General features: G+C 37.7%; 1 protein-coding gene across 6 annotated transcripts in view; it reads right to left on the minus strand.

Annotated features, from left to right (window-relative positions):
* The window catches only part of PARD3 (par-3 family cell polarity regulator), a 744,562-nt gene that overhangs the window by 457,810 nt on the left and 272,859 nt on the right, over positions 1 to 13,893 (minus strand). For all 6 annotated transcript variants that reach the window (XM_014545438.1, XM_014545437.1, XM_014545440.1 and 3 more), the window contains one exon: positions 12,700 to 12,878. In XM_014545438.1, the coding sequence (XP_014400924.1) occupies positions 12,700 to 12,878 (179 nt within the window). The remainder of the gene's footprint in view (positions 1 to 12,699; positions 12,879 to 13,893) is intronic.

Consider the following 13,893-nt stretch of genomic DNA (forward strand, 5'->3'; position numbering starts at 1 on the left):
ACTCTCCAAGTCCATCCATGCAGTTGAAAATGTAAGAGTTCTTTCTTTTTTACTGCTGCATAGTATTCCATTGTGTACATGTACCAAAATGTTTTAGCCACTCATCTGCTAATAGGCACTTGGTCTGTTTCCAAATCTTGCCTATTATAAATTGTGCTGCTATGAACATAGGAGTACATGTATTCTTTCTGACTGGTCTTTTGGGATTCTTAGAAGTGGGATCACTGGGTCAAATGGAAGTTCCATTTTTTAATTTTTTGAAGAAACGCCATATTGTCTTCCACAGTGGTGGCACTAGTCTGCATTCCCACCAGCATTGTACTAGGGTTCCATTTTCTCCACATCCTCACCAACACTTGTCCTTGGTTGATTTGCTGATGATAGCCATTTTGACAGGTGAGGTGTGAGGTGATACTTCATTGTCATTTTTATTTGCATCTCTTGGAGGATTAGTGAATTTGACCATATTTTCATATGTCTCTTGGCCTTCTGTTGTCCACTTTGGAGAAGTATCTATTTAATATTTTTGAAACAAGTTAGAGCTATATTTATAATAAACAAGAGGCCCAGTGCACAACATTCATACACTGAGGAGGGGTGGTGGTCCCTCAGCCCAGCCTGCACCCTTCACAGTCTGGGAGCCCTCGGGGGATGTCCAACTGATGGCTTACTAGTAGGCCCACTCCCCAGCTGTCAGTTGGACATCCTTAGCACTGCAGCGGAGATGGGAGAAGCTCCTGCCACCGCCGCTGTGCTTGCCAGCCATCAGCCTGGCTTCTTGCTGAGCAGTGCTCCCCCTGTGAGAGCTCAATGACCACCAGGGGGGCAGCTCCTGTGTTGAGCATCTGTTCCCTGGTGATCAGTGTGCATCATAGTGACTGGTCGTTCCACCATTCAGTAGATTTGCATATTACCCTTTTATTATATAGGATTTCCAAATGTGATTTTATTTTGCTCATTAGAATCCACATATGGGTAAGATCATGTGATACTGACTGGCTTATTTCACTTCAATTTCATTCTGTGAAATCAATATTTCTAATTCGTATATTGATAAACTTCAAAGCAAAAACACATATTTTCCTTTAGACTTATAGAAGTTTATTAGGCAGTGCCAATATGCAAAATCCTAAAGATTATATTTGCAATGACAAAAAATAATCTACTACAATAAAGCCAGTACTTTTTATCTAAAAGATTATTTAAGAACATAATCTACTTATATAAAAACCCTGGGTGTAACATCATGGCCAGAACCCCGACCAACCGGAAGGAAGTCAGTCCTGCAGGGGTCGTCTTGGAAACGGCTGTGCCCTCCCCCAGCTGCTTTCTGGAGGGCGAAGTTTCAGGCAGGAACCCGCCCTCAGGCGAGGTTTCAGGCAGGAACCCGCCCTCGGAGCGAAGCATGGAAGTGAAATGATTTGTAATGGATCTATTATTGAAGCTACCTTTGGAAATATTATATCTATAGATAATATTAAAAATATATCTAAATGTGCAATTCTTTGTCCAAAAAATGAGCATGTTCAAAAATTAAATGAAGAAAATTTGGATATACTCAATGGAGATTTTCACACATATTTGAGTGATGATTCCATTGATTCCACAGATAATGCTGAAAAGGAAAATTTTCCCATCGAATTTCTCAATAGTATTACTCCTTTGGGAATGCCGTGTCATAAATTAAAATTGAAAGTGGTGCAATCATCATGCTATTGAGAAATCTTAATAGTAAATGGGGTCTTTGTAATGGTACCAGATTTATTATGCGATGACTATTAATAAATCACAAGGACAAACTCTAGACAGAGTAGGGATATTCCTACCTGAACCCATTTTCGCACATGGTCAGTTATATGTTGCTTTCTCTCGAGTTTGAAGAGCATGTGACATTACAGTTAAAGTTCTAAATACTTCATCACAAGGGAAATTAGTCACTCTGAAAGTGTGTTTTCACTCTTAATGTGGTGTACAGGGAGATATTAGAATAAGTTTTATCACTTTATCAGTCATTTTTTGCATCACTGTTGTTTTTATATCAAGTTTTTGTTTTCATATCATGTTTTTGTTGTTTTCATATCATGTTTTTGTCATTTTTATATCATGCCTCTGTTGTTATTATATCCTTTTGTTACTGTTTATTTATTAATAAATTTATATATTATTTTCATATACACTTTACTAATTTCCTTTCATCTCTCACACTTCTATTATAAAGGGCAAATAGCAATATTAAAATATCTCCACTAATTAATTCCCCTTTTTAAAAATATATTTTATTGATTTTTTACAGAGAGGAAGGGAGAGGGATAGAGAGAAACATCGATGAGAGAGAAACATCAATCAGCTGCCTCCTGCACACTCCCCACTAGGGATGTGCCCTCAACCAAGGTACATGCCCTTGACCAGAATCGAACCTGGGACCCTTGAGTCTGAAGCCTGATGCTCTATCCACTGAGCCAAACCGGTTAGGGCAATTAATTCCCTTTTAATGTGCACGAAATTTGTGCACAAGGCTACTAGTATATAATAAATATCATGAGGAATTACTCTTTTTTATTTAATTATAACTTTAATTGTCCACCTTCAAGACTGCCCCATTAAGCTTTGCTGTCGAGTGGAAAACTTCCTTTTGCCAGAAAAAAACAGTTGTTCCTGACATGATCAGGGATTTTTCTTAACATCTAAATGTACCCCCACATCATCAGGTGTCAAAAGCTACCCAGGCTGAGAAGTGCATATTGATTCACTATTTCTTGGTAACAGAAACCTGGTTGTGGAGCACATTTTTTCCAGAGTAGGGAAAGTAAATGTCCTCTCTCCACCTAACCCCTACCCAAGCCAATTACAAGTCAGTAAAATTACACAGAATCTACCAATGCCTTGGAATAGAAACATATCCCTGCCTTCCTAAGCTGCAACTCCAAGGCTTTAACAGAAAAAGCTATTTACTTGATGGTCAAATGTGTTGGCAAGCTCACATTCCTATGTTGCAGAAATATAGAATATTTCATGAAAATTACAGGAGTAATGGATATTTCCATGCTAGCATAAGAAACCCTTTGTTTCAATGCAAAAATTCCAAACACTTTTTAAAGTGTCATATTCTGAAATACTAAATATTCTATGCATATAAACTTCAATTTTACAACATCTACGCATCCTGTACCTTCAAATATTCCTTGTGGTTTTCAGATTTTAAAGTTACAATATTTTTCACTCTTCAATTGTGGCTACAGAAAGCGGTTTACTGATTTATCATTTCCCAAAAAAACAAAAGAAATATTTTCTTTTCTTATGAGACTGAAGTGAAATTAATAACTATGGCTTAGGTAAATTTTTAATTTTTAATTACATGAAGCTTGTGAAAATCATCAGTAATCATATTGTTGATTCATGTAACAGACCCATTCTCCTCTCTGAGGCCAGTGTTTATCTTTTGTGCCTCCTGATGACTACATCGGAGCATGACCTTGGAAGCAATGCCAAGGCTAAAACTTAAAGGAAAATAACCACAAATGTCCTGTAAATAGGGTAGTGCTCAACGAACTTTTCTGTTCTTGAAATCATACTTTAAATAATACATGAAACCCTGGTCGAGTAGCTCTGTTGGTGGGAGGGTCGCCTGTATGCCAAAAAGGCTGTGGATTCCCAGTCAGAGCAAGTGTGGAAGGCAAGTGATTAGTGTTTTTCTCACATTGATCTTTCTCTTTCTCTCTCTCCCCCCGCCTCTCTTTCTCAAAACATATCCTTGAGTGAGGATTAAAAGTAATAAATGAGAGAGTTTGAGAATGGTGGCTGCTGCACAGACATTCTAGGACCAAACTGGAGTTACAACTAAAATACAGAAAATTTTCCAGAATAATCAATGAAAGACTCAATAGAGAGAACCCTGATAACCGAGGATCAAAACTGGAGAACACATAGAGACTAGTAGGAGGGGCGGAGGTGAAAAGGGCTGGTGGGCTACCACAGACAGCAACTGAAGTTACACAGATATCTCAGCTGTGGAGGGTTGTCACTGGAAAGACTGGGGTCTAATCACCAAGCTGGGCCCCCCAGCAGAAAGCATCAGAACTGACAATGGTACCAACATAAAATCTGGCTGTGAAAAGCAGCAGGATTGCTCTCTGCCAGGAAAAGAAGCTGGAAATTCAGCACCCTCTTAGAGGGCCAACACAAAATTCCGTGTGGAGCCACCTACTCTGTGATTCAACAGAGGGAGGGCAGAGTGGACAGGAGCTGTGTAAATAGAAGTCAGGATAGGGGTTCTAGAGTTAGAGCTCAGAAGGCAGACACCCCAGTATCCTGTGCTGGGTCATTCCCTTACACAGTGGAGGTCATCTGTCTCAGGCACACATTTACTAACTACACAGGCAAACTTGCCTGGGGGGGAGGGGGGGGGAGAGACAGTTGATCCACCCTATTGGAAAACACCTTGTCCCACAGTCCAGAGTTGCTCAGGCCCATTAAGAGACTGAGACTAACAATTAGCCTCCAGGCAGAAGCAACTGCCCCACCCTGTTGAAAACAACTTTTGTGGCACCTGCAAATGATTGCCTGAGTGCAATTCAAGAAAAATATCCTACCAGTCTGTAGACAGAGGCAGTATTTGGAGGCTTTGAATCTTTGCCTGATCTAATTAGTTAGAATCAGTGTTTGACACTATCCTATACTAGAGGTTGAGAGGCATAGCACATCTACCTAATACACAGTCACAAACCAAAACAGGAAGCCAAAATGAGAAGACAAAGAAAAAACCCCCAAATGAAAGAAGAAGGGAATTCTCCAGAAGAAGAGATAAATGAAATGGAGATAAATAATTTATGTGATACAGAGTTCAAAATAATGATGGTAGCCCTAACTGGTTTGGCTCAGTGGATAGAGCGTCGGCCTGCGGACTGAAGGGTCCCAGGTTCGATTCCGGTCAAGGGCATGTACCTTGGTTGTGAGCACATCCCCAGTAGGGGGCAGGAGGCAGCTGATCGATGTTTCTCTCTCATCGATGTTTCTAACTCTCTATCCCTCTCCCTTCTTCTCTGTAAAAAATCAATAAAATATATTTTTTTAAAAAACCAACAAAAACAAAATAATGATGGTAAACATGCTCAACAGCATGAGAAAAGATATAGTAAATATGAAAACAGGAATAAAATGATATAGCACAAATAAAAAACACATTGGAAGGAATACACAGCATATTAGGGGAAACTGAGGATCAAATCAGTGAAAAAGAAGACAGGGTTGAAAAAAAATCACTCAATCAGAGAACCACAAATAAAAAACAAATTAAAAAAAACAGGAGGACAGCTTAAGGGAGCTGTGGGACAACGTGAAACGTAACAATATTCAAATAGCAGGTGTTTCAGAAGAGGCAGAAAGGGAGAATTGGATAGAGAATGAGTTTGAAGAAATAATGGAAGAAAACTTCCCTAACCTGGCAAAGGAAAAAGACACACAACTGCAAGAGGCACAGAGAACCCCAAGAAAAAAGAACCCAAATAGGCCCATACCCAGGCACAACATGATTAAAATGTCAAAGATTAAAGACAAAGAGAGAATCTTAAAGGCAGCAAAAGAAAATCAAACTGTTATCTACAAAGGAGCTCCCATAAGGCTGTTAACTGATTTCTCATTAGAAACCCTACAGGCCAGAAGGGAATGGCATGAAGTACTCAGGGTAATGAAAAGCAAGGATCTGAGACCAAGACTAATGTATTCAGCAAGGTTATCATTCAAAATAGATGGTCCAATAAAGAGCTTCCCAGACCAAAAAAAAATAAAAAAAGGCTAAAGGAGTACATTACCAACAAGCCAGCATTACAAAAAATGATAAAGGAACTGCTGTAATGAGAAGAAGAAACAGAGAGAGAATCCTGGGCATACAGAATTAAAATGGCAATAAGTAAGTACCTATCAATAATAAACTTAAATTTAAATGGATTAAATGATCCAATCAAAAAGCATAGGGTAGCTAAATGGATACAAAAACATGACCCAACTATATGCGGTCTACAAGAGACCGACCTCTGAACAAAAGACACACACAGGATAAGAGTGAAGGGATGGAAAATAATTATCCCTGCAAGCGGAAAAGAAATTAAGCTTGAGTAGCAATACTCATATCCAACAAAAGAGACTTCAAAATGAAGGTCATCACAAGAGACAACAAAGATCATTACATAATACTAAAGGGATTGATCCAAGAAGAGGATAAAACTCTTATATTCAACTGATATAGGAGCACATAAATATATAAAAAAAACTTCTAGAGGACTTTAAGGATGAGATTTACAACAATACAGTCATAGTAGGGGACTTTAACTACCCACTGACTAAACTGGATAGATCTTCCAGACAAAAACTTCACAAGCAAACAATGATTCTAAAGGACACACTGGGTCAGATGGATTTAATTGACATTTATAGAACATTTCACCCCAAAGCTTCAGAATATACATTCTTCTAAAGTGCACATGGATCATTCACAAAGACAGACCACATGTTAGGACACATTGAAATTAGAAATCAACTACAGTAAAAACACCCCAAAAATATAAACACATGGAGACTAAATACCATGTTATTGAACAATGAATGGGTTACCAACCAGATCAAGAAAAAAAATTTAAAAAACTTCCTGGAAAAAAGAGAAAATGAACACACAACAACCCCAAATCTCTGGGACACAGAAAAAGCAGTCCTTAGAGGGAAGTTCATAGCACTACAGGCCTACCTCAAAAACAAAAAAAATCCACAATAAACTATTTAACCCTACAACGTAAAGAATCAGAATGAGAACAAGAAAATCCCAGAGTAAGTAGAAGGAAGTAATAAAGATTAGAGCAGAAATAAATGATATAGACTAAAAAAAAAGAAAAAAAAATCAATGAAACCAAGAGCTGGTTGGTTAAAAGGATAAAGAAAATTGATGAACCATTAGCCAGAATCATCAAGAAACAGAGAGAGAGAGGACCCAAGTAAATAAAATCAGAAATGAAAGCAGAGAAGTAACCATTGACACTGCAGAAATACAAAAGATTGTAAGGAAATACTATGAACAACTATATGTCAACAAGCTGGACAATGTGGATGAAATGGACCAATTCCTAGAAAAATACAATCTCCCAAAACTGAATCAGAAAACCTGAATATGCCAATAACAACTGCTGAAATAGGATCAGTACTTAAAAAACTGCCAGCAAACGAAAGCCCAGGTCTGGATGGCTTCACAGGAGAGTTTTACCAAATATTCAAACTATAATCATCAAACTATTCCAAAATATACAAGAAGAAGGAACACTTCCAAGCTCTTTTTATGAGGCCATCATTATCCTCAATCCAAAACCAAATAAAGACACTACAAAGAAAGAGAATTACAGTCCAATATCCTTGATGAACATAGATGCTGAAATCCTCAAAAAAATATTAGCAAATGGGATCCAGCAATATATTCAAAAGATCATACACCATGACCAAGTGTGATTTATTCCAGAAATGCAAGGTTGGTAGAATATTCACAAATCAATGAACATGATATATCACATAAACAAACTAAAAGACAAAAATCACAATGTCATATCAATATCTATTCACTGTTCAATAGCATGCTATTTAAATCCCATGTGTTTGAATTTTTAGTATTTTTACTAAATCAATTAGTAATTGATTTCTATTTTCATTCCACTGTGATCTGAGAAGATGCTTGATATGATTTCAATCTTCTTTAACTTTTGTTCTCAAGTGGGTTTTTTTTAGACAGTATATAATTGGGTCATGTTATTGTATCCATTAAGCTACCCTAGGCCTTTTGAGTGGAGCATTTAATGCATTAATATTTAAGGTTATTATTGATAGGTACTTATTTATTCCCATTTTATGCCTATGTTTCACTCTCTATTTCTTCTCATGTTTCTTGTTTTTTTTTTTTCTTTTTGGCGCTCTGATTTCTTTGTACCCTGTCTTCTAATTCACTAATTCAATCCTTGGCTTCCCCTAATCTGCTTTGTATCCCTTCCATTTTGTTCTTTATTTGTGCTATGTCATTCTTAATAGTTACTATATCTTCTTTCATGCTGTTCTTTCATTACAGCAGTCACTTGAGCATTTCTTATAGTACTGATCTGGTGGTGATAAACTCCTTTAGCCTTTTTGTGTCTGAAAAGCTCTTTATTTCCCCATCTATACTGAATGATAGCCTTGCTGGATATAGTAATCTTTTTTTTCAGATCCTTGCTTTTCATTACCTTGAGTACTTCATGCCATACCCTTCTGGCTTGTAGAGCTTCTGATGAGAAATTAGCTGACAGCCTTATGTAAACTCCTATGTAGGTAACAAATTGCTTTTCTCTTATTGCCTTTGAGATTCTCTCTGTCTTCGATCTTTGGCATTAATTATGATGTGTCTGTGCGTGGGCCTGTTTGGGATCTTCTTACTTGGGACTCTCTGTGCCTTAGGAACTTGAGATGTTTTCCTTCACCAGGACAGGTAAGTTTTCTGCCATTATTTCTTCAAACAGGTTCTCTATCCCTTGCAAACATTCTTTTCCTTCTGGCACACCTGCTATTTGAATATTGTTACATTCACGTTGTCCCACAGCTCCTTAAGCTATCCTCATGTTTCTTAATTGGTTTTTTTTTTTCTTTTTGGCTCTCTGATTGATTTCTTTGTACCCTGTCTTCTAATTCACTAATTCAATCCTTGGCTTCCCCTAATCTGCTTTGTATCCCTTCCATTTTGTTCTTTATTTGTGCTATGTCATTCTTAATAGTTACTATATCTTCTTTCATGCTGTTGAGCATGTTTACCATGATTACTCTGAACTCTATATCTGATAAATTTCTTATCTCCCTTTCATTTAGGTCTTCTTCTGGAGAATTCTCCTGTTTTCATTTAAGGGTTTTTTCTTGTCTACTCATTTCGGCTGTCTGTTTGGCTTTGTGACTGTGTATTAGGTAGATGTGCTACACTTCCCAGTCTCTAGTGCAGGACAGTGTCAAACGCTGTTTCTGACTAATTATATAAGGTAAAGACTCAAAGCCTCCAGAGATCCACCTCTGCCTGCAAACAGATTGCATCCAGTCTTGAGTAGCATAAGGCAATCTTACAAAGGTAGGGCGAGAGGTGTTCCAGCAGGCTGTGGCCAATTGCATCTGCCTGGATACTAATTGTTATTCTCAGTTTCTTAATGGGCCTCTGAAACACCACAAGGTGTGGCAAGAGGTTTCCCAATAAGGTGGGGCAACTGTCTTCTCCCACAGTCAAAAATCGCCTGGATAGCCAAGGTCTGCCTCAGAAAGATGTCTTCGGCAGCATGAGGGAAAAACTCAGCACAGAAACCGAGATACCTGCCCTCCAAGCTCTAACCCCAGAGCCCCAATCTTGGCTTCTGCTCACAGCTACTGTCCACTCTGCCCTCCCTCTGCCGAAGTCCAACATTAGTAGCTGTACACAAAATTTGTGGGTTGGCCCTTTAGGAGTCTGCCTGCATTTCAAGTCATTTCTCCCTGGCAAATAGCAATCCTGCTGATTTTCACAGCTCACCTTTCTCAGGTCTGGTGCTCTCTCCTGGGGGCACCAGCTTGGGGTTTAGATGCCAGAGTTCTCAGTATCAACCCCCGACAGCTGAAAATACACTGAGTGGCCAGATTATGACCACCCCATCAGTACTTCGTTGGGCCACCTTTTGCCTTCAATACTGCAGCGATTCTTCTTGGCATTGACTCCACAAGATGTTGAAAGGTGATGTGAGGAATCTGACACCATGCCTGATGAATAGCACTGTCCAGTTCTGTGAGATTTGATGGTTGTGGAACCAGCTGCCTGATAGCTCTTTTAACTTCGTCCCAAAAATGCTCAATTGGATTGGATCTGGTGATTGTAGGGGCCACCTAAGCAAGGTAAAGTCTCCCTCATGTTCTTGAAAGCACTCCTGCACAATAGGAGCACTGTGGCATGGCTCATTGTCTTGTTGGAAGAAGCCATCTCCATTGGGATACGCCATCAACATGATAGGATGAACTTGATCAGCAATGATACTTAGGTATGTTATGCTATGCAGATGTTGTTCCACACGAATTAAAGGGCCCAAATCATGCCAGGAAAACATGCACCAAACCATAATACTGCCCCCACCAGCTTGAAGGGTTGTACTCATGCATGTGGGGTGCATGCTTTCATGCTGTTTCCGCCAAATTCTCACTCTGCCATCTGCATGATGCAACTGGAAACGTGATTCATTGGACCACATGACTTTTTTCCAATGCTCGACTGTCCAATCCTTGTGTTCCTGTGCGAATTGGAGACGTTTTATCTTGGTAACTGCAGACAGCAAAGGTGCTCGAACAGGCCTTCGGCTTCCATATCCCATATGATGCAGTGTACGGCTAATTTGCCTACAAAGCTCAGGTGGTCATAATAATCTGGCCACTCAGTGTATATCTCCAGAAGTTCAGCTGTTGTCTGTGGGAACCCGACAAGCCCTTTCATTGCTCTACACTTCCTACCAGTCTCTACGTAGTCTCCACTTTCCATCCTTGGCTATTAGAGTTCTCTCCAGCCAGTCTTTAGTTGATTATTCAGTATTGTATTTTTGCACTTCAGTTTTAATTCCAGTTTGGTCTTGGAAGCATGTCTGTGTAGCATCCACTTACTCTGCCACCATTTTTAATCTCTCTTAAAACAAATTCTTAGTATTAAGTCCTGTTATGTTTAAAATGGCTACTGTGCTTCCCTTTGCTACAACTGAAGCTGATCCACACACCCAAGATATTTAATGAGTTATAAAGGAAACAATGATTATTTTCAATGATTTCTGACCCACAATACTTCACCTACTTTAAAACCTATTTAGCCCTAGCTGGTTTGGCTCAGTGGACAGAGCACTGGCCTGTGGACTGAAGGGTCCCTGGTTTGATTCCTGTCAAGGGCACATGCCCAGGTTGCATGCTTGATCCCCAATAGGGTGAGTGCAGGAGGCAGTCAATCAATGATTATCTCTCATCATTGATGTTTCTACCTCTCTCTCCCCCTCCCTTCCTCTCTGAAATCAATAAAATAATAATAATTTTTTTAAAGTAATGAAATTTTTTTCCCATCACCATTTATTCCCTCTAGGCCCTCTTCCACCTCCTCAACCACCACACTGTTGTCTGTGTCCATGAGTGCTTTCTCTTTTTTTTTCTTCTTTCCCCTCCCCACCCCCACAGCCCCACACCTCAATCACTTCACCTCTTCAACTCACTGCCTAAGTTTTTTTATACATTTATGAATATCCATGGAAATTAGATCTACTCTGAACACAAGTTAAATGTCATGAGGTCTATTCATAAACTGGATTCTATATCTTTGGACAGTCTACTGCATGATAAAGCATTCTAAAACTTCAAGCTAATCTCAATAAAAAAAATACTCCAAATTCCTCATCAAATGTATAATAAACTGTTTCAGAAGAATGGGCCTTACAGTTAAATCCTTAATCCAAAAAAATCAGAGACTTCAGTACACTGTTTTTTCCTGGTAGTTGCTTTGCAGTTTACAGTAATGTATTACAGAATTGTTTTCTTACTTGAACTAGTACAAAGAAGTTTATAGAAATGCAAAACCAAGTTAAAAGAAATATGTAAAATGGGTGTTTTCACATAGATGCAACAAACAAATAAAGCAAACCTCAAGCCACATTCATTTTTATATTAAGATGTGATTAGTATAGTTCCACATTTCTCAATATATACTATATATATATACATACATATATGTGCACACACACGATACATAATGTGCTACCATTGAAAAATATTGATTAATTCACTCAACATTATTATAGAATAATGTTAACTGAACATTATTCTATAGGTTCAATAGGGAAAATGACTAACATAGGTTAAAGCTCATTAGGTAAAGGGTTATAACTGTAACGAAATAAGATGATAGGGCTCTGTAGAAATATATGACAAAGAGCATTAATAAAAAAATTAGAAAAAATAAACTAAACAGACTAAAAAAATTAGTTCAGGACTAAAATACATTCGATCAAAAAAGAAATTTTCATTTTGTAGACTAGCAGTGGTCGCCAACCCTTGGTCTGCGGACCACTAGTGGTCTGTGAGGTCCGAAAGGTTGACAAATGCTGGTTTAAGGAAACCTTTGGAGCAGCGGTTGTCAACTGGTGGTCCGCGGACCACTGGTGGTCCATGAGGTCCAAAAGGTTAGCGACTACTGGACTAAAGAAACTTCCATTTTGGACGGAAATAAAGTTATCAATTAAGTAGTTAGAATAAATGACCATGGAGTCCATTTTCATCCTTCAAAACCCATAATGCTATAATTTCTTTAATGTATCATGTGTGCCAATATGAGTATTTGTATACATGTGTAAAACATACCTGTAAAAACATGAAAAAAAAACTAATAAGGGCATTGCCCTTGAAGAAAAACAGGGGTAAGACAGGAAACAATGTAGGGACTTTACTTATACACACTTCATACTAAATATCAAAAAGTTTTCATTTTTAATCACATGAACATATTATCTATTCAAACATGGAGAAATAAATGTAGATCACATATAGCACAAGTGTTATCAGAAAATGCAAGGGCAATATAAAATAGAAAGCTATCTGAACTTTGAGATAAAAGTTCATTAAGCACATACACTGACTATCGTGAAGAAACTAAGAAGACAAAATAGAAGTGGTTACCTTCCTGTCACGGGTTTTAGGGCTACCAGCAGTGTTTTGCTTAAGGAAGCCAGCAGTTGTTGACCAGCGTGTGGGGTTTTTTCGTGAAGGCTCTTCAGAGGAAAAATTACTATCACTGACAGAAGCTGAGAGGCCAGTTAAAGCTGGGTCACTGCTTCGTCGGACATGAAGAGGCATATCTACAAATACAAAACAGCATATTTTTAAAAAGGGTAACTCAGGACAGAAAACTACATGTTAGGATAAAAGTACTTAAATCCCAAATATTAAAGAGCAAAATAACTATTTAAGATGGATCAGTATTCTAGACAGAAATTCCATTAGTTCCCTTAAAACAATTTATTGAAAAAGAAATGTGGTATGAGGAAAGACCTGTTCTGAAGTAAAATTGTCTGGGCTTGAATTTGTGTTTCACCACTTGTGTAGTTCTGGGCAAGTTGTTTATATAGCCTCTGTATCTAGTGCATTCATAGGCAAAATACCAAAACAACAGTATTTCTTTCTGTGAGGACTAAATGATATAAAATGCTTAAAACACTGCCAGATACACAGCGTATACTCAGCAGAGAGTAATAATGACCATTACTGTCATTATTATCCTAATATTTCTAAATAAAATATATATTCTAAAAATAAAGTATAAATAATAAATCTAAGCCATGAAACAAATTTCATGCAAAGTTAAATCATATCTACTGGATTAAAAATACAAAATCTAAACAGTGTTTGTCTAGACTATTAAAGAATTCTGTTCAATAAATATTTATTTTGTTCAATAAATTATTGTCAGAAAATTAATCATATTTCATGTCCTTAAGATGAAAAAATATTAAAAGTAATATGCTAATAAGGTGGTAGTATCTGGCATATACACATAAAAAATGACATAAAAGACAGTATTTTAATAACTGTATTTGTATAAGAGCAGAGTTTGCAAATGCTGTAACAAAATCAATTAAGACACCCAAGTTAACATTTCTTATCAGTAGCATTAAGAACATTTTAGCAGATATAATCACTGTTACATAGAGAAGAAACAAAGAGAAAAATGAAAGCACGTGAGTCTATAATATTGAGAATCAGAACCAAAAGTCCTACTCATCAACTGAGCAAAATCACTTAAAAACAAGGCGAAAAAATTAGCTTGATATATGCTAAATCTGTTTATAAAAACCGGGATGCAGGTTAAATATT

The sequence above is a fragment of the Myotis brandtii genome, unplaced genomic scaffold (genome assembly GCF_000412655.1).
Source record: "Myotis brandtii unplaced genomic scaffold, ASM41265v1 scaffold41, whole genome shotgun sequence".
Lineage (NCBI taxonomy): Eukaryota > Metazoa > Chordata > Mammalia > Chiroptera > Vespertilionidae > Myotis > Myotis brandtii.